Raw genomic sequence first — 21,976 nt, forward strand, 5'->3', positions numbered from 1 at the left:
CTGGAATCAGCGTACCAGTTGATTGTGAAACACAGACAACCAAACTGCTACAAAATGGTGCTATAGTAAAACTATGTATAGAAGCCAGTATAACATTTAATTAAGGGTTCAAATGGCTAATATCAGGTCCTCACATTGGGTAGCCCTGCCTATCAATTTCTCAGAAGACAAACATTCAAAACCCAGAGATTTTTATGCTAAAATATTCTCTGTAGAATAAAGCCCAAAATTATTTCTTGTTGTGCCCTTCCCTGCTCAGAGGAATTTAACTTCCACCTTCTATTTGCCACTGGCAACTAGAAAAGTGATTAAATACAAGACTGACATATGCAAGAACAAAAGAGGCTGGTCATAACCCTGAGTCTGGAAAGAATATATAGAGCCCAGTGCTCACAGGAAATCTCCTGCTACCTTCTATGATTAGTAGAACACTAAGTCAAATTCCCCTTTGTATGGTTTAGCCACTGCAAATGCAGAGTTTGCGGCTCTACCATCCCTGCTAAAATCAAATGTCTATTGTTTCTCCATAGATATTCCTCTGAACACATCTGCTGAAAACAGATAATCAAAGTTATATCAAAAAGACATTCATTGGGACATGCACATTTCTGATAGTTTATATAATTTAAGAAGTATGGGGGGGATTAACACTAAAAGTGGAAAAGTGAACGAAGAGAGCATGCACGCAATCTGATGTCTGCCTTATGCGTAAAATCATTTAGCTCATCCATAAAAGCATTCCACTAGCTACTGCCGTATCAAATGCTGTGATGAACAAAACCGATTACAGGAAGGCTGCTGTGAAACTGAACTACTGAGAGAGTAAAGGCACATCTCCAATACAGTTCCTCCTTGCCCAGATGACTTCTCTCCAACCCAGCACTTCAAAAACCTTATACCCCTGTCACAACTTCAGTCTTTTTGAAAGGGTTTTTTTTTTCACACTGATGGGTGATTTTAAATCAAGGGAGCAAATACATGTATGGAAGAAAAGGCAAACCTAACTGCACATTAATTAACACAGCGTACAAGTGTGTGAAAGATATCCTGGGTACCCAATGGGATTAAAGCTTCAGAGTTTGCTTCTGATTTTTTTTTTTTAAAAAAGCAGGGGGTTGGGAGAGGCTCCTTTTCGCCATCCTTGACCAAGCCTGACAGCGCATTAATTAAATGCAGCCTACAAGTGTGGGAGAGCCATCTTGGGTACTTAATGGGGTCACAGCATCACATTTCCTTTTGCTTTTTTAAAAAAAGCAGTGGTGGGGTTGGAATCAGAGAGGCTCCCTCTCACTTTCCTTGACCAAGCCTAACTACACATTAATTAATGCAGCCTACAAGTGTGCAAGAAACATCTTGCGTACCTGATGGGGTTTGAGCTTCTGAGTTTGCTTCCCAATTAAAAAAAAAAAAGCAGTGGCAGGGTTGGAATCAGAGGTGCTCCCTCTCACCTTTCTTGGGCAAACCTAATTGTACATTACATAATGCAGATACCCAAGTGTGCAAGAGACATCTTGGGTATCTGACGGGGTTAGAGCTTCAGAGCTTGCTTCTGATTTAAATAACAACCAGTGATGGGGCTGGAATCAGAGATGCTCCCTCTCACCTTCATTGGGAAACCTAATTGCACATTAATTGATGCACTGTACAACGATGGGAAAGACATCTTGGATACCTGATTGGGTTAAAAAAGCAGGTTGGGAGAGGCCTCACTCCCTTCCTTGGGCAAACCTAATTGCACACTAACTAATGCAGCCTACAAGTGTAATTGGGTAATTGATGCGGTTAGAGCCTCAGAGTTTGCATCTCATTCCTCCCCCCCCCCCCAAAAAAAAAGCAATGGTAGGGTTGGAATCAGAGCTGCACCCTCTCACCTTCCTTGGCCAAGCCCAGCTGCACACTAACTAATGCATCATACAAGGGTGGGGGAGAGCCATCTTGGGTACCTGATGGGGTTAAAAAAACAGGGGGGGTTGGGAGAGGCTCCCTTTCACCTTCCTTGCAGAAGCCTAAGTGCACATTAACTGATGCAGCCTACAAGTGTAGGAGAGACATTTTGGGTTCCTGATGGGGTCAGTTAGAGCTTTAGAGTTTGCTGCTGATTCCTTTCAAAAAACAGTGTGTGAGAGTGTGTCCTTTGTGATCAGGGGTGCTCCCTCTCCCCTTCTCCTTGGGTACCATTTTGATTATTGTTTTTATTACCATGTTTATTATTTGTTTTTAATAGGACTAATTTTAATTGTACTATGTTTAATTCTATTTAGGGGAGGGGGGATACGGGGATATTGTCTGTACAATGTAGTGGGTCCTTGGTATCCACTGCCATTTTGTTCCAGGATCCTCCGTGGATAACAAAATCTGTGGATGCTCAAGTCCCATTATATACAATGGCACAGTAAAATGGTGTCACTTACAAAAAATGGCAAAAATCTGGGTTTACTTTTTGGAATTTATATATTTTGGGGAATATTTTCAAGCTGTGGGCGCTTGAATCTGTGGATAAAAAAAACTGTGGATACGGAGGGGCAGCTATATTGTGTATTGGACACTGGTATTTAGATCTAAGCCACTTTGATTGTTTAGCAACAGAAAAATGGGATGTAAATAAAGTTTTATTATTACTATTGTTATATTGTTGTCATCATTATTATCATTGGTTTTCTTTTTCTTTTCTTATTCATAGTGTAATTTTATTTTATATAGTAATTCATTTCTATAATTGGGATGAGGGTGGGAGGGAGGGAGGGTTAGGATTTGGGCAGTATTTTAATGTATATTTTATACATACTGTGTTTTATCGTTTCTTTCTTGTAACCTGCCTTGATTCCTTCGGGGAAAGGCAGGATATAAATAAATCATATTATTATTATTATTATTATTATTCTATTATACTATATTATTATTATATCATATTATAATAATTATATTATAGTATAGTATATTATTAGTGTGTTATAATTATATTGTTAGTATAATATTATTAGTATATTATATTATTTATTATAATATTAGTATATCATTGTATTATTTTTATTTTAATATTTATTACTAGTATATTAATATACTAATAATTAGTAATGTAATATACTACTAATACAATATTAATAAAAATAATATAATAATATAATAATAATGTAATATACTAATAAAATAATGAAATAATAATAATATAACAATATAATATATATAATACAATAACATACTAATATTATATATATTATATAGTTATATTATTATTATTTTAATAGTCTATTATTATATTATTTTTATTTTATTAGTAGTATATTACATTATTATTATATTATATTATTTTTATTATATTAACATTGTATTATTAGTATATTATATTATTATTCTATTATTCTATTATTTTTATTTTATTATTAGTATTATATTATAATTAGTAGTAGTGGTGGTGGTAGTATTATGACATGACCGGGGTGCTGGGTCTCCTGGGGCCATTCCCCGACAGGCAGCCCCTGGCCCCCTTCCCAGCAGCAGCAGCAGCAGCAGCAGAGGAGTGTCCCTCTCCCCCCGCCGCCGCCGCCGCCTCCCTGGCGCTGGCGCTGGCGCTGGCGCTACTTGCCTTCATGAGGCGCCCCTCCTGGTCGTAGACGTAGACGTACTCGGTGCCGTTGGAGAGGTAGATCTGGCTGCCGTGGCAGAGGACGCGCGGCTTCCCCGCCGCCAGCCCCCCGACCGGGCAGCAGAAGCCCGCCAGGTAGTCCACCCGGTGCCCCACCTGGGCCATGCCTGGGGCAGCCTGGGCGAGGGACACAAAAGGGGGGCCCGAGGAGGAGGAGGAGGAGGAGGAGCCCCGGCCACGAGGAGGAGCCACTCCCGACACAGCGCTGCCTCCTCTCGCTCTGCCTCCCTTCTCGGGTCTGTGAGGGGACTAGAGCCACCACCACACCAGCCACTCTCGCTCCAGAAAGGGGCGGGGCCTCAACCTGGCCCCGCCTCCCTCTCTTCCTCCCTCCCCGTTGCTCGTTCCCGCCCTCACTTTACGGCTCTCTCTCTCTGTCTCTCTCCACCTGCTCGGTTTACGACACGTGCCGTAAAGCAGAGGGCGCTGTGGGGGAAGGTTGCTCCATGGCAACGGTTGCTATGGAGACGGAGGTTGGGATGGCGGCGAGGGCTCTGCATATGATATGTGTGTCTTGGCGCAGAGAGAGAAGGGAGGGAGCCTGGCTCAGGCGTTTCAAGGGATGAGGGCCTCGCCTCTGTTCTGTCTACACTAGAATTGACGCGGTTTGACACCGCTCCTGAGTGGTTTCTAGCTCTAAGGAGATGCACTTGCACGGCAGTTAAAGCGGCATCAAAGTGCATTGTTTCTTCTTTAAAAGGCTGTTATTTCAGTCCCGCAAAGAACACAAAGTCAAGAACGACCAGTGTCCCATCGGGCTCAGGGCAGGGGGCAATTCCATTAGGATCAGGAAAGGAAGAGGGACTTAGGGTTACATTGCAAACCTAGGATGGATATAATGGAGCACACCACCAGAAGGAAGTCAGCATGTGCTTTGTAGACTATGGCAGCCATGGCCTACCTTAATGCTGAATGTTAAGAAGAAAAAAGAATGACCTTTGGAGAGCCACAGGACTTCGTGCTAGGCAAGAAAATTGAAACCGAGTCCCCATGCCTTGGCTCAAACATTGATCAGAACGGGCAAGGAATCAGGAGGAGGCTAGGATTGGGAAGGGCAGCTGTGAGAGAACGGTACAGGATCCTAAAGTGTAAAGATACACGCCTGAACCCTAAAGGGAGGACCATCCAAGCCACTGTATTCCCTGTTACCATGTAATGGATGCCAGGGCTGGACAGTAGAAGAATCAGACAGAAAGAAAAGGGATTCATTTGAAATGTGGTGCTGGAGAAGAGTGCTATGGAGAACCAAAAAAGACAAACAAATGGGTCCCTGAACAGATCGAGCCTGAACTCTTCCTGGAGGCCGGGATGGCTGCTGCATTGAGGCTGTCATACTTTGGCCTCATCATGAGCTGGCATGACTCATTAGAAAAGGCAATGATGCTAAGAAAGATCAAAGGAAGCAGAAAGAAAGGCTACTCATCAGACGGATGGACTTCATCAGGGAGGCCATGGGCCTGAGCCTGCGAGGCCTGAGCAGAGCAGTGGAGGATGAGGGGGCCTAGAAGAAGTCTCATCCACTGGGTCGCCATGGGTCACGTCCAACCGAGGGCAGTTACAACAGCAAGCCCCATCCTAGGCAATCCTGGGGGCTGTAGTGTTACAGGGTTGTTAGCCTTCTCTGTCAAAGCTCTGTATTGGTGCCTCACAAATCTAATCGCAGGACTCTGTAGGATAGCGCCATGGCAGTTAAAGTGGTGTCAAACTATTATTTCTTCTTTTATTTTACCCTTTATTTATTTCAGTTCCACAAAGAACAGTAAATCAATAACGACAACAAAATGTTAGGGACGCTTAGGGAAGTATAAGGGACGCTTAATGGGAAATTCCATTAGTCTAATTATCCAGGTGACAACGTAAGATGAGGATGAACACAGAAGTTCACTGAGACAGCCTTTTGCAACAGGACTGGGTTCAAGCAGAAAATATCTCCGCAAATCAATTTCTGATGATGGTCTGGGCAAATGTGAAGCAGTGGCAACATCGTCAATAAGAGCTGACCAGTTCCCATGAAAAGAGTGTACTGTAATTGCAGACGCACCTTTAGACAGCCCAGTTAGGAAAGGTGTCAGAAATATAGGTCCAAAACACGCTGCAGAAATAATCCAGTCTGAGACCACTGGCCTCGGTGCTAAAGAATCCTGGGAATTGTAGTTTATTGTAGGTTCTTGTGGCACCAGAGCTCTCCTGACAGGGAAGGCTAAATGTCTCACAAAGCAACAGATCCCAGAATTCCCTGGCATGAGCAGTCTCAAACTGGATTATTTCTGCAGTGTACTTTGGACCATAGTCCCCCCAGTCCAGAGTGATGAGGCTGGGCTAACTGGCCCCTGTCGCAGGGCATTTTTAAAGAAATTGCCTGTTCTCCAGTATGCAAGATTCACGAGTAGAAGCTTCCCCACTGCATACAGTCTTGGTATTCAGATGGTGTTGAAAATGCTTTGCTTTTTAAAAAGAGATAGTCAGTACAGAGCTGCAAATGCATTTATGCACATCAGTATCCTAGCAATTTTTATTATTTTGCCCATCCCCAAACACTTAGATGTAAAAGAAGATAAACCCCTAAATGTCTGACCAAAGCTTAGAAAAAATTGTTTTAAAAACAACAACTACTGCTGGGGCTTGCAAAGGATATATTTAGGATTGTTTTTATGTTTGGTTTGCAGCAACTTGCAGAAGGCACTGAAATGGATTGGAATCACATAGTTCCCTTGTATGCATCTATTTGTCTCTATTGCGTGCCCAAAAACAAGGATTGTGTGGACATACATTACTTTAAAAGTTCCTTGATGCTACACTGCCTGTGTTTTGGAGATAGGTTAGGCAGGGGCTAAAAGAGAAGAAACTGGGGGATCAGTGTGTAGAAGGGAAATAGCAAGGTAGTGCATGAGAGGCTGGTGCCAATGTTTTTTGTTGATGTGATGGCTTCATGGAGTCTCATTGTGTACAGAATAAAAATCCCAAAACAAACTCCAAATCTCACACTCGGACAATTTCTTTATTAGGACCAACTAAAATTCTGAAAGACCTTTGAGTTCTCCAGGAGCTTGCATTGTGGTTAAAAAAAAGGAAAGGAATGGAAGTCCAAAATATTGACTAGGTGTCATGTATTGTTTGTGTGCCTTCAAGTCATTTCTGACTTATGGCAAACCTACATGGACATTTCTTTGCAAGATTTGTTCAGATGGAGGTTTGCCTTTGCCTTCCTGTGAGGCTGAGAGTGTGTGACTTGCCCAAGGTCACCCATAGTCAAGCAGGGATTTGGATGCTGATTTCCCAGTGTCCTAGGTTGCACCTAGACTGCAGAATTAATGCAGTTTGTCACTACTTTAACTACCATGGGTCAGTGCTATGGAATTCTGGGATTTGTAGTTCTCTTAGACATCTAGCCTTCTCTGTCAGAGAGCTCTGGGACCACAACAGATTCCAAACCCCAGGATTCCATAGGATGGAACCATGACAGTTAAGCATTAATTCAGCAATATGGCAGCAGCCCTACTCCAACATTCAAAGCACCACACCATGCTGTCATAACTACAGTTTTAATGGATAAATTCAGTCCCAAAAGGAAGATTGCATGGGTAGGTGTGCAGCATACACATCCCACCTAGCAATTATTACTAGGATGGAGAGGAAATGGTTTGTCCTTCTGTGGCTGGCTGAGTCTTAGCTTACACACATCTCTTGAGGATAGCTTGAAGTAGATGGAAATTTTGTGGGGAGACGAGTGCAAGGGCCGGTTTACCACTGAATCTCAGCTTCTAGGGACAGGCAGATTAACAGCAGAGTGTCAGTGCTTCCTTGGGGGCTTCCCAGAGGCATCTGGCTCGTTGTCAAGCTAGATAGACCTTTCTAGCTGCAGAGCTTCAGTCAGTGACAATGGCTTAAAAATCATTAAGGCAGAACTGCCGGTTTCCAAGACTGCAGCAGGCAGGTTCCAAATGTAGTAGTTAAGAATAGTACTGTATGTACGTTGTACAGCAGCTGTCATGGATTCTTTGTGTGAAAGGGGAAAAACGAGTTACCATGCTTATAGGGCCAGTAGATGGCATCACTGCTTGCAGTGGGAGGGTGCTATCTTTGAGAAGTACTATGCTGTAGAAAGAATGAGCAAAGACAAACATCACTGAGTCCAAAGGATTTGCTTATAACCAAGAGGCTGAGTTATCCTTGTAGTGGCGCAGACGTACTCGCTGAAATCAGTATCATTTGTCCCCCACCCAACTGTCCATCCGTTTTTCTCAAATCCCAGTATTTCCTTTTCAGCTTGCCATTAAAGTGGCTGCTAGAGAACAAAGCAAAACCTCTCTCCAGTTCTCCATAAAACTGTACAGCAACAGTGCAGAACATGGATACTTTAGTGATGAATTTGCCTATTTTGTAGACTGGAGTGTTTTGTTCAGTAGAACTGCAGAAGTCAAGGGAGCTTGGTGTAAGGGAGGTTATCAAAGATAAAAGGAGTAATCAAATGTATGTCCTGGTGAAAAGCTACGCATCTACACATACATACACACACGGGGTAAAATATATGAAGAACAACTGAACCATTCTCAGATTCTGCCAATCCTTTTTGGAAAGCCCATAAACTGCAGCTGTTATCTGCATAAATAAGAGACTTCTAGATATATAGGCACTACATAACAAAGATGAACTTTGTGCTGCTGTGGATAGATTTGTCCTTCAGGCTATGATATAAACTAGGTTTTGCAGTGTTAGACTGAAATAAAGACAAGAAGTACTTATAGGGACAACTCTATCAGAAGCTTTGCTTAATTTTGACAAACTTTGCTCATTTGGCAGTATTAATACGCTTGTGTAAAGGCTATTCTTGTAAATCGTTTTGATGCAAATTGCAAATATGCAGTAGCTAACTGTAGAATCATCAGCAAAATGACATCAGAACACTGAATTGCCCTTTCTGTGTAACACACAGCTAAAAAGAGTGGGAAAAGCATTTTCTTAATGTTAGATACAGGGATAGCAATGCCGAATGTTCTTGTACTATATACCAAAAGGATCTCTGCAAATCCCTTCAGCCACCATCTTGGGGGGAGAGAGGCAGGCTAGCTCCAACTGCCTGCCTGTAAGAAGAGAAGCCCTCCCTTCAGCCACCATCTTGGGGGGAGAGAGGCAGGCTAGCTCCAACTGCCTGCCTGTAAGAAGAGAAGCCCTCCCTTCAGCCACCATCTTGGGGGGAGAGAGGCAGGCTAGCTCCAACTGCCTGCCTGTAAGAAGAGAAGCCCTCCCTTCAGCCACCATCTTGGGGGGAGAGAGGCAGGCTAGCTCCAACTGCCTGCCTGTAAGAAGAGAAGCCCTCCCTTCAGCCACCATCTTGGGGGGAGAGAGGCAGGCTAGCTCCAACTGCCTGCCTGTAAGAAGAGAAGCCCTCCCTTCAGCCACCATCTTGGGGGGAGAGAGGCAGGCGAGCTCCAACTGCCTGCCTGTAAGAAGAGAAGCCCTCCCTTCAGCCACCATCTTGGGGGGAGAGAGGCAGGCGAGCTCCAACTGCCTGCCTGTAAGAAGAGAAGCCCTCCCTTCAGCCACCATCTTGGGGGGAGAGAGGCAGGCGAGCTCCAACTGCCTGCCTGTAAGAAGAGAAGCCCTCCCTTCAGCCACCATCTTGGGGAGAAAGAGGCCTGGCCTGAAAGACTAAGAGCCCTCTTCCGACCACCATCTTGAGGGGGAGAGAGGCCTGGCCTAAAAGACTAAGAGCCCTCTTCCGACCACCATCTTGAGGGGGAGAGAGGCCTGTTATGTTTGTTTGTTTTTTTACTTTGTATTGTACTTCCTGTTGTACACCGCTTTGATCTAATTTGGAAAAGCGGTATATAAATAAACATTATTATTATTATTATTATTATTATTATTATTATAATATATGTGTCTGGCCTTGGAGGGAGAGAACTGGCAGTATCTGCTGGACTTGATCCCCTTTCCGACTGCCATTTCTTCTCCTTTCGTGTCATGTCTTTTTAGATTGTAAGCCTGAGGGCAGGGAACCATCAAATTAGCAATCTATAAACCACTCTGGAAACTTATCTTCACAGCAAGAGCTAAATATTATAGGCCTGTTACAGACAGCCAAAATAAAGCTGCTTCGAGTCACAGTAGAGGTATGGTGTTTCAATGATGCATGCGTCCTAAGAGTCCAGAACTCGCACCAAAGCCACGCTCCAGCACTAAGGACTGGAGCATGGCTTTGGTGTGGCTTCTGGACTCTTAGGACGCATGCATCATTGAAACACCATACCTCCACTGTGACTTGAAGCAGCTTTATTTTGGCTGTCTGTAACAGGCCACAGTTTCATCTGCGGTTTCAACCTACCAGTATACTTTTCCCTGGCTAACAGAATTCCCCTGAAGGTTCTTCAGTAAAGTCAGTAGCTACGAAGTTGAGTTTAGCAGGAACTTCATGGATAATATACTCCAGGATAACTGCTATGTAAGAACCCTTTTCTGTTGAAACCAGAGTCACTTCCAAATTAGTAGTTCAGCTATGATCTTCCACTCAAGCTGATTCTGCCAAGGATGAGCCTGTCATTTGAACTAACATCAGACAGCTCAGAAAATGGCTAATACTGAGATTTTAAAACACATACTTGGAAGTAAGCTCTACTAAACAGAACATTATTATCTTTTAAGTAAAGATGCATGAAATTGTATCATTTTGTGACTTGAGTGTGTTGGCCACAGTGCTACATCCTTGCTCCTGAAAGAAATACCCTATGTGTGAAAACCTAATGGGCTTAATGAAAACAGAAATACATATTCTCATTCTCCCTCTATAGAGCACAAGAGGCCTAACAGCTATGCATAGTATCATAAAGAGGAATGCCTGGCAGGCAGCGGAATGGGGAATATTATATAAAACTCCATTACTCATACTCTGGCTCAAAATTATCCATGATATTTGGCTATGTGGCAGTTTGGCCTGACATTCCCCATTTCCAAGAAAGGCCTTTGGCTGGCAAAATAAGCAGAGGAGGGAGAGATGAAGATTCTGTTTGCAACTCACCCCTTATTACTTTCTTAAGACACTGGATGGAAGGGAAGGATTTTTTTAAAATTAACGTTCCATAAACTAAGGCTGACTCGTTAACAAATAGCAGTCAGGGGAGTCAACTACCTCACTCAAGTCACTTTTAAGAAATGACTTAAGTTTCCAGTCAAAGTGCCATTTAGGCAAACAGTGTCTGAGATTTTCAGATCCTCTGCCCTCAGATTTGCTGCCCCAGAATATAGTGTACACACATTTTTTTGCATGCATCTTCTCTGAGCAGTTTGATGTATTATTATGTTTGGCATTAATAAACCTAGATAAATAAAAAGCCAGAATATCTCTTAGTTTTGTTAGAGAAGACAAAGAGACTGAATTTTCTATATTCTAACATGCATACATATGTACACATGCATGTCTGCCCATGCACATAGGATAAATTAGGATTCTGTGTTCAGCATTAACTGCTTTCCTTTGTAATACCCACAGGCACAGTTCACTTATTGTTTATTGACTGCCTCCATTTGCCTCCACAAGCATAAAGGGAAAACAGTTGTGGCTATTCATCAGGTACATTAAGTATTGATAGAGTCTGTTTACATCAGTGCTTAAATGAATTCCTACACATAGCATCTTAAAAGATAAGAAACTATGCACTAGCATCCTACATGAGATTTCTGCCTGTTGAAGATCAATGGCTTTTCCACTTCCTCTGATGGAATATGTAGATTATCAAAAATAGCCTACAACTGCAAGGGACAGATTCATGTGTAGATGTTAATTCCAGTCCATGTCTGGGAGTACAAATACTACCTCCACATAGAGTTCATTGCTATTGTGGAAATCTGCAAAACAAAGAACATAATATTTTTGGGACCCACTAGATAGTGTTATTATGGAGATTATGAGGTGGGCCATGCGCCTGCTAGTTTGACAGTTTGGGAGCAGGTTTGCATCTTCACAATAAGGCTGAGCTATGCACAAGTATTTTAAGGGACAGCCCTTTCTGAGACTCAAAATGATCCCTGTATAATGCCTTCTTGCTGGAACTAAGCTGCTAGCTTGCCCTCATCCCTGGATTGTATCTTTGCCACATTAGAGCATAGGGAAATTGTGACTCCAGGCCCACTAGCCAAAAAGGGCTCCTATGTGTTCTTCATATCTAGATCTTTTATGCTGTAACCTCCTTCAGGAATAGAGTTTTAGAGGAAAAGATAAGGACAGACAGACAGACAGATGCATTCAGCTTCTAAAAACTGGAAAGTCCTCAATACTCTGGGACCAACCAGGGAAATCTCTGGAACAGTCTCTATTGTGTTCCATCTGTCATAGGCTCCGTAGGCTTTCTCCCGTTTCGGACCAGGACCCTCCGCCGCTTGGCTGGCAAAGGGACAACTGCTTTTTCTGCCTCTGGCTGGGTAACCCTGATGGGAGCCTTAGCAGATTGGCTTTGGCCTTTGTTCATTTCATCCACAAAGGACTCCACTCCTTCAAAGCGTGTGGTCAGTTCTCCAAGACGTTCCTTCAGGGCATTGAATTCCTTGTACAGGTCATCAAGGGCATCAGAAAGGGGCTTAATTCTAGGAGAAGAAAAGAGAGAAGGAAGGAAGGAGACAAAATTTTCTTGTCTTTTGCTAATAGTAGAGCTTCATCAGCCCTCTGTATCCACAGATTCAGCCAACCCCAGTTCAATTTGCTCAATTTGCTTTTTGTATATACAGTATGTGTGTGTGTGTGTGTGTACACACAGTATAATCCAAAAAGCAAATCTTGAGTTTACCACTGATATAAGAATCACCATTTTACTACACCATTTTATATGATGTGACTTGAGCATCCACAGATTTTAATTTATTTTATTGACAGCGCTATATAAATAAAGCTTAATAATAATAATATCTGTGGAGCATCCTGGAACCAAACCCTAGAGGAATCAAGGGCCCACTGTAGAAGCACCTTTACTTCAAACCAGAATGCTGAAGGGAGAAGTAGTATGGCAAAGTTCAGAACTCAAGCACAGCCAGCATCTTCCCATATTGGCAAGCTCCACAGGGAGTATTCTAGACCAGGAATGGGGAACGTGACCCTCCAGATGTTGGATTGTAGCTCCTATCATTGTTCTTGGTTATGCTGGTTACAATTTAAATATAGCATACTTAAACAGAGAGCCAGTGTGATGTAGTGGTTTGAATACTAGACTACGATGCTGGGTTCAAATCCCCATTTGGCCATAGAAACCCACTGAGTGGCCTTAATCGAGTCACACTCTCTCGGGCTCAGAGGAAAGTCATAGAAAGCCCTACTCTGAACAAATCTTGCCAAGAAAACCTTTTGATAGATTCACTTTAGGGTTGCCATAAGCCAGAAACAACTTGAAGGCATGCAGCAACAACAGTCCCGAGCCAGCTATCCAAAAGGTGGTAGTGGTAGAAACTAGTAGGAGGACTTGTTATCCCATTTTTTCCCAGTTTGGGTCCCAAGCTGCTTACAACAGATAAAGCAAACATAGCTGAAAATGTATGACATAGAAAAGTTAAACTTGTAATTAAATGAAAAAATAAAATAAAACCCATTACAATCATAAACTGTTAAAAGGAAAACAGCAAATAGAAAATCCCAGATTAGTTACTCAAATAAACCCAAAATTTACCCTGATTGTAAGCGATTTCCCACCCAGATTTGATCATTTTTATTCTACTCTTCTTTTAGACTCCATCATTAAATTAGACTCCATCATTATTTTTAAGATGGCAAAATGTTATTATTTTAGCATGTTCTACTAAGAATCTGTCAAACCTTCTTAGTAATTTTATCAATATCGGTAGATTCTGTTTTCCTCCTCTTGTTGCTCCACAACATTCTAGATTCTAACAGGTTACTTATTAAGACAGTTATGTTTCTCTTACTGTGTGCACACACCTTGGAATTCTCCTGGTCTTGTAATTTGTACCTATTTCAGACTTGTTTGATAACTGTAGAGACTGGTCTCTGACCCTACTAAAGTTAGGTATGTACTTCTCAGATTGACAGTAAACCCTGGTTGTTTATTGAACCCCTGCCAGGCTGTGATGCATGGCTGGCAAGTCTCAAGTCATGCAGATCATCTGCTATAGATTTAGCAGAGATCCATGCTTTGCCTTGCCACGTTGCTTACCTTCCATAGTCAGGCAGTACAGTCTGGTGATCAAATAGGAGAAGATTCTTGAACTGAGTCATGATAGCAAATTTCCAGTTGTCCAGGACAAGAGTGAGATTGGCGCATCCCTTCATGTTGACCTTTTCAGCTGAAAAATAGAGGAATGAGCTTAATGGGAGTATCTGACAATACTGAAGTAATCACATCAAAGACAACACAACTTTCTCCCAACTACAGAACTATACTTATTAAAGAAGACACTTTCAACAATTAACTGTAATTAGAACTTTAAAAACTATTAGCCAGGCTTACTGCAAAGAAAAAAACAGACTTAAGAAAGATTTAATAAAAATTCATAAAAATAAAGCAGATTTAAACTTTATGTCCCACCCATTTCATATGGGTTCATTGTGGACAGGATTTGTGAAAGTCACCCTAAAACAAATTAAATAAAAACAAATTAGGTTTATAATCAGCATTTTAAAACTTTGTATGCCACTGTTTTCACATGGATTCAGGGTAATAAGAAGCTTATTGGGAACAAAATTACAGTATTATAATATCAAATGCATGCACTGAGAAAGTAAAGCCCCATTAATAATGGAGGTGTTGCTATATTTGATTAGAAGATTGCATTTTCCAGAGTAGGAAATACACAGGGCTGCCATTCTTGGAGCATTCAAATTTAGGATGGTTTCTTTGGGAGGCCTGATACTCTGCAGCTATATCTATGGTGACATGTCTTTGAGGCTTGGAACAAAGTTATAAGTGGATTCAAGAGTGTCCAAAAGAACTGAAATTCTGGAGGATGGTGCATTTGAAAAAAGAGGTTTGATGTGTCTGTGTTCATATGTGTACACATAAATACTAAGTTGTAGGGTGTAACTTATTTCTCAGCAATCATTGTGAAAAGTGGCCTTTTACTTTCATAGGTGAAAGCAAACATAGATTAATCTACCTAATGTCTAATAAACAGCCAGAACCCATTCACCCTAAGCTTGGGTGTTACCTTTTGCAAAATCAAGGTGTCTTTAGCAAGCATGGTCAAACCTGGCCAGCTGCAAGCCTAATATACACTCAGGCTGGAGCTGGGGCAAGGTGTTGCTGTTTTTTTAAACTACAAATCCCAGCCTCTCCATTTTGTAGTCCAAAAAGTAACATTTCTGAATACACATTTGCACATTTTAAGAAATAATAACGCATCACGTTCCTGTGGTGCTGAGGGCACAGCAATTAGTAACACATTACCTTCTGATCTGTAGTCCCATTCAGAAGTTGCCTGTTGCCGTTTTGGTTTGGCAGCACAGCTGACAGTCACAAAAAGCAAGAGGGAGAGGATCTGCCTCATGGTGGCCCTTGTGGAGCAACAAGAGGAGTAAAAATGAATCGGATGAGTTTTACCTCAACCCTAAGAGTACCTCAAAATAGCACTATTCTCTCCCCACCTCCATGAGACACCATACACACACAAAGGATGTCCTTCCAGCTGTCAGAAGCTCCTCATCCCAAAAGAAAGAGGCAGGAGGCTTTGGCTCTGCACCCATGACACAACCATAAATCCACTTGATAAATCCTAGCAGGCTGGAAATGTGTCACAATAGTCTGACCAAGCAATGTGATAATCTGGACTCTGGGTTTTATTACTACCTTGAATTGGATCCACACATCAACATGAACAGTATTAAAGCTTGCAACATGATTTAGAGGAAATGTTGGTTGTGGTGGTGGTGGTAAAGCACAGCCATGCAGTTGGTTAGCCAGCTAAGTGCTAAGCCTAAGTGGAAGCAGTAGACAAGGGCCATAACCAGTTCTTGCTTGCTTGTTGCAATTAAAAGACCAAAAATCAAGCAGAGGTCAGTTGGTCTGCAGCAACTTTCACCACCCTGGAAGGGCAGCCAGCTGCCTCAAAGAGTGGTGTAAGACAGACCAATTGGCATGTGCAAGCTTTTCCTCCAGTGTTTTGCAGTTCCTTCCTGCTCTCGCCCCACCATTGCAGGTGGTCACCTCACTTTACCTAATGGTAGTGCTGGCCATGTCTGCTAGTTATCTCCTTTCAAGACATCAGAGCCACAGTAGGAGAAAATGGGAGTTCAGAGACACAGCAAGAAGCCAAAGAAAACATCCCTCCCTGTCCAAGAATAATATTTTCCCAAAAAAGAAAAAAAAAACCAATAGTAAATGGTCTGTTGTAGTGCGCCTTCAAGTTGACTCCAACTTATGGTGACTGCATCATAGGATTTTCTTGGCAGGATTTATTCAGAAGACGCTTGCCACTGTCTTTCTTTGAGGCTGAGAGACTGTGACTTGTGCAATGTTACCCAGAAGGTTTCCATGGCTGAGCCCCTGGTCTCCAGAAGCCCTAGTCCTACATTCAGTTGGTTGTGCTGCACAAATACTGCACCACCTTTGGAGAAAGTGAAAGCTCTTCCAGTATAGCTCTAGTGGCCACTCTCAACTTGATGCCATCCAGATGTACTGGGTGACAATCCTTATTCTGCAAACCACGGCTTGTGCTAGGTGTGGGTAATGGGCACAGTAGTCCAGCATAGCTGGAGGTTTTTGAGGAAGGTTGCTCCACAGCTGTCAATGCTCAAAACTATGTTTAAGACCTGCAAAGAAAAAAATAGCCACAAAATGATGTGGAGGAAAACCCCTTTCCTACCTGCTGAGAGGAGATCCTGGGGTGGCAAGCTGCAGCGGTGGCTCTTTCAAGTCTCCGCTTTTCTCCTCTCTCTGGCCAAGATCTGCCGCTCTTCTTTGCCTTATAACAAGCTGTCCTGGAATGCTGCCAAGCCACACAGCAGCCCTCTAATTGCAAACAGATCTGCTTGGCTGACGGAGATGCCTCCAAGCTGTGGCTTATTTCCCTCAAAGGGAAGGGAGGATGCCTGCAGGACAGCAGGGCACCTCCCAGAAAACTCAAAAGTACAATTCAGGACACAGGAACTTGGAGAAATAAGGAAATAAAAAACTCTCTTCTGCCCCTTTAAGATGTGTTTAGTATGTAAGGGAGTTCTGAGATTCAAGTGTTTGGCAATCCAGCTTGGATGCACAACTAGCATCTGGTCACTGTTTACATAAAATACTTAAAATCTGCCCAGAATATGCTTGTTGTTAGATGGAAGAATGTGAAATTTATTCAAGGGAAAGGGGGTAGGAAATAATACCATGCAGACTAACTGTCTTGTTGGTGGGTTTTTCAAGTGATAACTACTGGACACAGTACAAGCCACACTGGGCCACATATCTCCCCTATCACCAATCCAAATAAGTCCAAACAGACCAAGGATAAGCAGAATCAATGTGGCCAGTATTAAGGTGGGCCTACTGTTTATCTACTGAAATACCAACACTCCTCCCAAGCAGCAGAGTGGTGTGAAGTATACTTTACTCCTTGCAACAGCCTTTGCAATTCCAAACACACTAACGCAAATGCCAAATGCTAGTTGGTACCACTTTCTTTTCCAGAGTTCAGTCTGCTGCACAGAAGCTAAGTACTATAATCCCGGAAAACATATGGAAAGTTTTAGTTGTAGGCTTGCCCCTGCTTCTTTCTATTTACATTTATATCTACCCTTTCTTCCAATGAGCCAAAGGCAGCATCCATGGCTCTCCTTCTCTGCACATGAATCTCATAACTTTGAGATTGTCAAGGCTGAGGGTGTGTGACTGGCTCTGGTCACTGTGGCTTTCAAGCAGATTCATGGGGGACTAGAACACGAATCTTCCAAGCTCCAATCCAACATTTTCACTCCTTCTTTACAATGGAGCAGCAGCTGGCTTTGATAAAAGCATAGGCTGCTGCAGCAAGTACACACAAACCCAACTATACCAAGCAGGCATGATAAGGTACTCAAGAATAAAATTCCAAGAAACAGCCCAATCAGCCCAAGATAACATAAGGGCCACTTGAGTTTATATTGAAGCAATCCATATTGTTGGCACAATTCTTCATAGGCATTTGAGGGGTGGACATATGGTTTTGCATGTAACTTGGTGGAAGTACATACACTTACCATTGACACCTGGCAATATCATGTTCCATGCCCTCCCCCCTCACTCCAAGAAGCAATTTACTTGGAAATTAATTCACTGTTAGCTGCCACTATGTATGTTAAGTCTCCCTGAACAGATAAAATTAGGTAATTTCATTCTAATTTCTTTAATCTACCATGTGTCAGAACCATATTATGAGGCTGAAAAGATGGTTTCACTAGCTTATTTCACTGTCACACAGCTCTTACCATTTGGAAGCTTCTTGGCAACAACTCTCAGAAATAGGGCCAAAGCCCTGCGATCCTTTGGGTTCAGATCTAGCCACACTTCTGCTCTTATTGGTTGACCCAAATCCCACCCTCCTAAAAAGAAATGAAAGATCTACCTGAAGGAGAACACCCAGGAACTCTGCTACTCCTCACTCTCTGTGGTCTGTAATACATAACAATCTGTTGAAAGGCAAAGGACTTATGTATTTGTTTCTGTCATTAGACTTATTCCAATTGGCCTAAGAGGTGAAGAAATGGGGGAAGGAGAGGGATAACATTTAAGGAGACTTTATGTAAGCTCCAAGTGGCCAGGAAAAGGGTGCATTCTTTACTATATTGCTGATGACTAGGGTGTCAGTTAAGAATAAACTGACAAAGTTCCTATACTGACTGAAAATTCAGTAAGTTGAATATTGTAAGCCTCAGGGGTATGTGCACAAGGAAATGTAATTCTTTTTGCAACTGATAGTGGTTCGCTGCCACTTTGCTGCATGGGCAATATAAATTTTTAGGCTTGCAAACTGTCTTCAGGGAGTCACACACCATTCCCATCTTGAGCTCTCAAGCAACAATTCACATAAACATGTAAGCAAAAGTTGTATTCCTCGTCTGACCTAAGGGGACTGGATACCAAAACTTTGCCTAAGATTATTAGATCTTTCTTTAGACAAAAGTCCACCATCCTTAGATGGAAATGCTGCTTGAAATGCCACAGTTTGCTACCTCTTATATCAACCCAGAAACATAGGAAGCATTTTAGAGGTCAAGCATGAGCACTAGGGTTTAAAGTGAAAAGGCTCAATTGTTGAGAAAGCTGCCCTGATGGACACCTGAAGTTTTGTATGCGGAAAAATATGTAATCTGAATCTTGCACAAACTCCAAATGGCTGAAAAAGTAGCAGACACAAAGGGTCAGGCAGGGAAATAAAAGGCTGAGGAAACTGTCATTTTCAGATGCTTTAATAGACTTTTATTTTCAGGGCTGTTATTCAGTTAACTCCAGTCCAAACCAAACACACACCTCTGCAACCCATAGAACGAAGAGGAATAGCAAGAGCAGCTACAGCCCAGTGAGCTCAAGAAATCTAGTCAAAATGCAAACCCATGTCACATGTCCTGTCAACCATAATTAGAACCAAATGGAAGTGCTTTCAAACACTTGACCAACTAAACCCAAGATACTTTTGCCATGGAAGATAAAGATCACATCCCTCATGGCAGTTGTCTGGGAGCCAGGCTTACACACCCATAATGAGAACAGGGAGCTGGGGTGGAGGCACATTATGCTGTGGTGATGAGCATCTAAAAAGACAAAACTTGGGAAGGTCTAAACAGAATGCCTTCTGTCCACATAACCAAATAGATGTCAAACATGTCTTGGTCTCTCTGTAATAAAGTTGATGGATTTGACTAGGAGAGAACAGTTTTGTTGTGCAGAAATACTTGCTGCAAGAGGAGCCATATGTGCACTTTCACTGCTGGCAGAGATAATGAGAACTTCTGGATCATGAAAACATATCTCCTTACAGCTAGAAATTAAGGAACTCTACTACCAAAAAAATAAGGAACTTGAGGGCACTGCTAAGTTTTGGTTACATGAACAGTCAGCAAGTTTGGTGTTCTTGAGGCAAGAAAATTTCTGGTGCTTTGGCTACATTGCACCTGGATCATGGCAGAATAAGACAAAGCTCCAAGATGCCAAATAATAATAATAAAAATACCCCGTTTAACTTTGCCCTGCTGAGATCATAGTCAGAACATTAATAGGCATGTGGAAGGTATGTCCAAGCTCTACCTGCCAACAGTTACAGATACCAGGAATTAGTTTCAATGTAAAGGGAAGATGGCATGTGGAGACCTGGGGCAAATAACTGCTTGTGAACTGTTGCCTGCCTAACCATGACACAGCCCAGATGATTTTGGTCAAATCTGGTGTCTGCTTTCAGACCAGATAGCCATTGTCATTATCTGATCTGGGTGATAATGTTCCTTTCTGTTCCACACCTGCTAGATAAGAAGCACTAGGGAACAGCAGCTGATAGAGCTCTTGTCATTATGGCTGAGCTGGACAAGAAATGGGTCAACAGGCAACCACAGATACCCCTTCCAAGTTAAGCATAATGCTCTCTTTTCCTTTTAGCGTCAAGGTGTTTTGGGGCTTAGCCTCTGGCTCTAAAGCCACAGCATGTTCTGTCATTGCAGGTCACTCAATCTGGAAGCTATAGTTACAGGGTGGACTGCAGTGACTCAGGCACCACTGACCCAGTGATTCTGGGGCTAAATGCAAAGCATGTCAAGAGAACAATATTAGGCAAGCTAGCCCTCGGGGACCAAGTCATCCCTTCAACACTGCTGCCTAGCCTCACTGACTGACTTAAGGCTGGGGAAAGCTTGTGGCATGCAAGCTAACAGGGGGCATGGCCACTCTGCCATGTGCCCATAGAGCTGATGAGCCACACGTGTGACTGCAGCTCAAGGGAAACATGACCTCTGGCTTTCTACAATACTGAGAGCAAAGAAAAGGCAAGGCAGCAGCACTGGACAGAAGGGCTGTGTCATCTTCTCTCACTGGAATATCCAGTCCCAAATGCAAGCTACCACCCTCTGAATGGCACTGAGGGCCTGCAATATGGGTCACCACCCCACTTGCCCATTCTGCCCCACCCCTCATGGTGCATTATCCCAGGAGGAAGAACAGTCCTGCCTGGCTTAAGGGTTTGCCTCTGTATTTTTGCCAGTTGGTCTGTAATGGCCGCCCTGAATGCCAAGCCAAATGGGGCCTAGCTACGTGGGAGGCTACACATCTCGCAGTGATCTGTGCCTGGCTGGTTCATGAAGGTGCAGTGCTGACAGGCCCACATGGAAGAGGTTGCTGCATGTGCTGAGCCACCGATGGCACCATATTCTTGGAGTCCTGGCAACTGAATACCAACTGTGCCTGAAAAGACAAGACAATGCCATCAGGGGAAGGTCAGAAGAACCCCAACAAGCAGGAAAATTCTTTTGGAAGCATTATTGAAAATGGAAGCTATCTATAGTTAAGGAAGAACCTGGCTATGCATCACAAACATTCCCCCATTCTCCCTGCTGCCTTGTCTAATTGCACAATTTTCCCTGATTGCATCACATTGTGAAAACATATTCTTCCCTGTGCTAAATTTCACTTTGTTATTCCTGTACAGGTGGTAGACTTTTGTCAGCAGTATTTCACAAACTTTTTCTCTCTTTGGCCTGGCAGGCTGCTATTAACAGAATAACATTCAATTTCCTTCTGACATATTGAACTATTCCACAGGTGACTAAGGAAGTTTCAAACCCAAACTCCAGCCTCATGCAGAGATAAGCCAAAGTTCTCCAATGAGGTGTCTTAATCTCAGTTAGTAAATGAGAAATGCCTAAGACATACTGCAAAGCTGTTCGATGGTGGCCCATTGTTCTGATTTTTTCCAAGTCTGTGCAAGCTCCTCATTTCGAGTCCTTACTGCATCTAGTAACAAGCTGATGCTATCCTGTAAGAGAAGACAGATTGTATAACAGCTAGTTTCATTTAATGTGTGAGGCAGTCAGCTATATTCCAAAAGAATCCAACTCAGGAGCTGCTACCACCTCTCATTCTTTACTAATTTAAGTATTTAGTAAAATGATTTGTTATTTAACATACTTATATAGTCCTGCAAATAATTAATTTACAATTCACTAACGAAAATCTACTCTCCATTTCCCTCCCTCAGCCTTTTGAAGGTCAGGATTGAAAGCAATGAATGACAGACTTGACTTTCAGGATCCTAACAACAGTATAGTGACCTCCCTGGCATGCTGTATATCGCTCTAAATGTAAAGGGTCAGAGACATTCACAAGCAAGATGAGCCACACCCCATCCAAAATAATGTCACCTAGCAGTTTTGAACCCTGAAACATTCTTCAGCACTATGGT

At 42.6% G+C, this 21,976-nt stretch overlaps 3 protein-coding genes across 7 annotated transcripts in view; all 3 read right to left on the reverse strand.

The window, feature by feature from the left end:
* FAAP100 (FA core complex associated protein 100) overlaps positions 1 to 10,005 on the reverse strand; it is a 29,164-nt gene extending 19,159 nt beyond the window's left edge. Inside the window, exon 1 of one of the 3 annotated variants that reach the window (XR_016282452.1) lies at positions 3,584 to 3,896. Coding sequence is in view for 1 of the 3 variants with exons in the window: in XM_089539787.1 (XP_089395913.1) it covers positions 3,584 to 3,748 (165 nt within the window). In the remaining 2 variants the exon portion in view is untranslated. Of the gene's footprint in view, positions 1 to 3,583; positions 3,897 to 9,968 lie in introns of those variants that run through there. The other 2 variants (XM_089539799.1, XM_089539787.1) reach the window with 2 other exon arrangements.
* Positions 10,006 to 11,130: 1,125 nt separating this feature from the next.
* On the reverse strand, positions 11,131 to 18,918 carry LOC149322332 (uncharacterized). 3 transcript variants are annotated; one of them, XM_089539845.1, is made up of 4 exons: positions 18,158 to 18,918; positions 15,025 to 15,131; positions 13,795 to 13,924; positions 11,131 to 12,220 (listed from the first exon to the last, which is right to left on the reverse strand). In XM_089539845.1, the coding sequence occupies exons 2-4, from the start codon at positions 15,122 to 15,124 to the stop codon at positions 11,950 to 11,952; spliced, it is 501 nt and encodes a 166-aa protein (XP_089395971.1). In that variant the 5' UTR covers positions 15,125 to 15,131; positions 18,158 to 18,918; the 3' UTR covers positions 11,131 to 11,949. The 3 variants fall into 3 exon arrangements, with proteins under 3 accessions (XP_089395971.1, XP_089395961.1, XP_089395951.1); XM_089539835.1 differs by lacking the exon at positions 18,158 to 18,918 and adding an exon at positions 16,439 to 18,144; XM_089539825.1 differs by lacking the exon at positions 18,158 to 18,918 and adding an exon at positions 15,791 to 16,420.
* Positions 18,919 to 18,988: 70 nt separating this feature from the next.
* Positions 18,989 to 21,976, reverse strand: part of NPLOC4 (NPL4 homolog, ubiquitin recognition factor) — a 64,952-nt gene continuing 61,964 nt past the window's right edge. The window contains exons 16-17 of the mRNA XM_089539813.1: positions 21,448 to 21,550; positions 18,989 to 20,979 (exon numbers count right to left, since the gene is read on the reverse strand). Of these exons, the coding sequence (XP_089395939.1) occupies positions 20,822 to 20,979; positions 21,448 to 21,550 (261 nt within the window). The 3' untranslated portion in view covers positions 18,989 to 20,821. The remainder of the gene's footprint in view (positions 20,980 to 21,447; positions 21,551 to 21,976) is intronic.

Source organism: Sceloporus occidentalis, unplaced genomic scaffold, assembly GCF_023333645.1.
Source record: "Sceloporus occidentalis isolate IW3139 unplaced genomic scaffold, rSceOcc1.0.p SCAF_1, whole genome shotgun sequence".
NCBI lineage: Eukaryota > Metazoa > Chordata > Lepidosauria > Squamata > Phrynosomatidae > Sceloporus > Sceloporus occidentalis.

Coding starts and splice junctions, on each gene's coding strand:
- LOC149322332 (XM_089539825.1), bottom strand. CDS start 15,810: ATGGCCAGCACTACCATTAG. Junction 13,925..15,024: donor ATGGGACTACAGATCAGAAG/GTAATGTGTTAC, acceptor TCTATTTTTCAG/CTGAAAAGGTCAACATGAAG. Junction 12,221..13,794: donor GTACTGCCTGACTATGGAAG/GTAAGCAACGTG, acceptor TTCTTCTCCTAG/AATTAAGCCCCTTTCTGATG.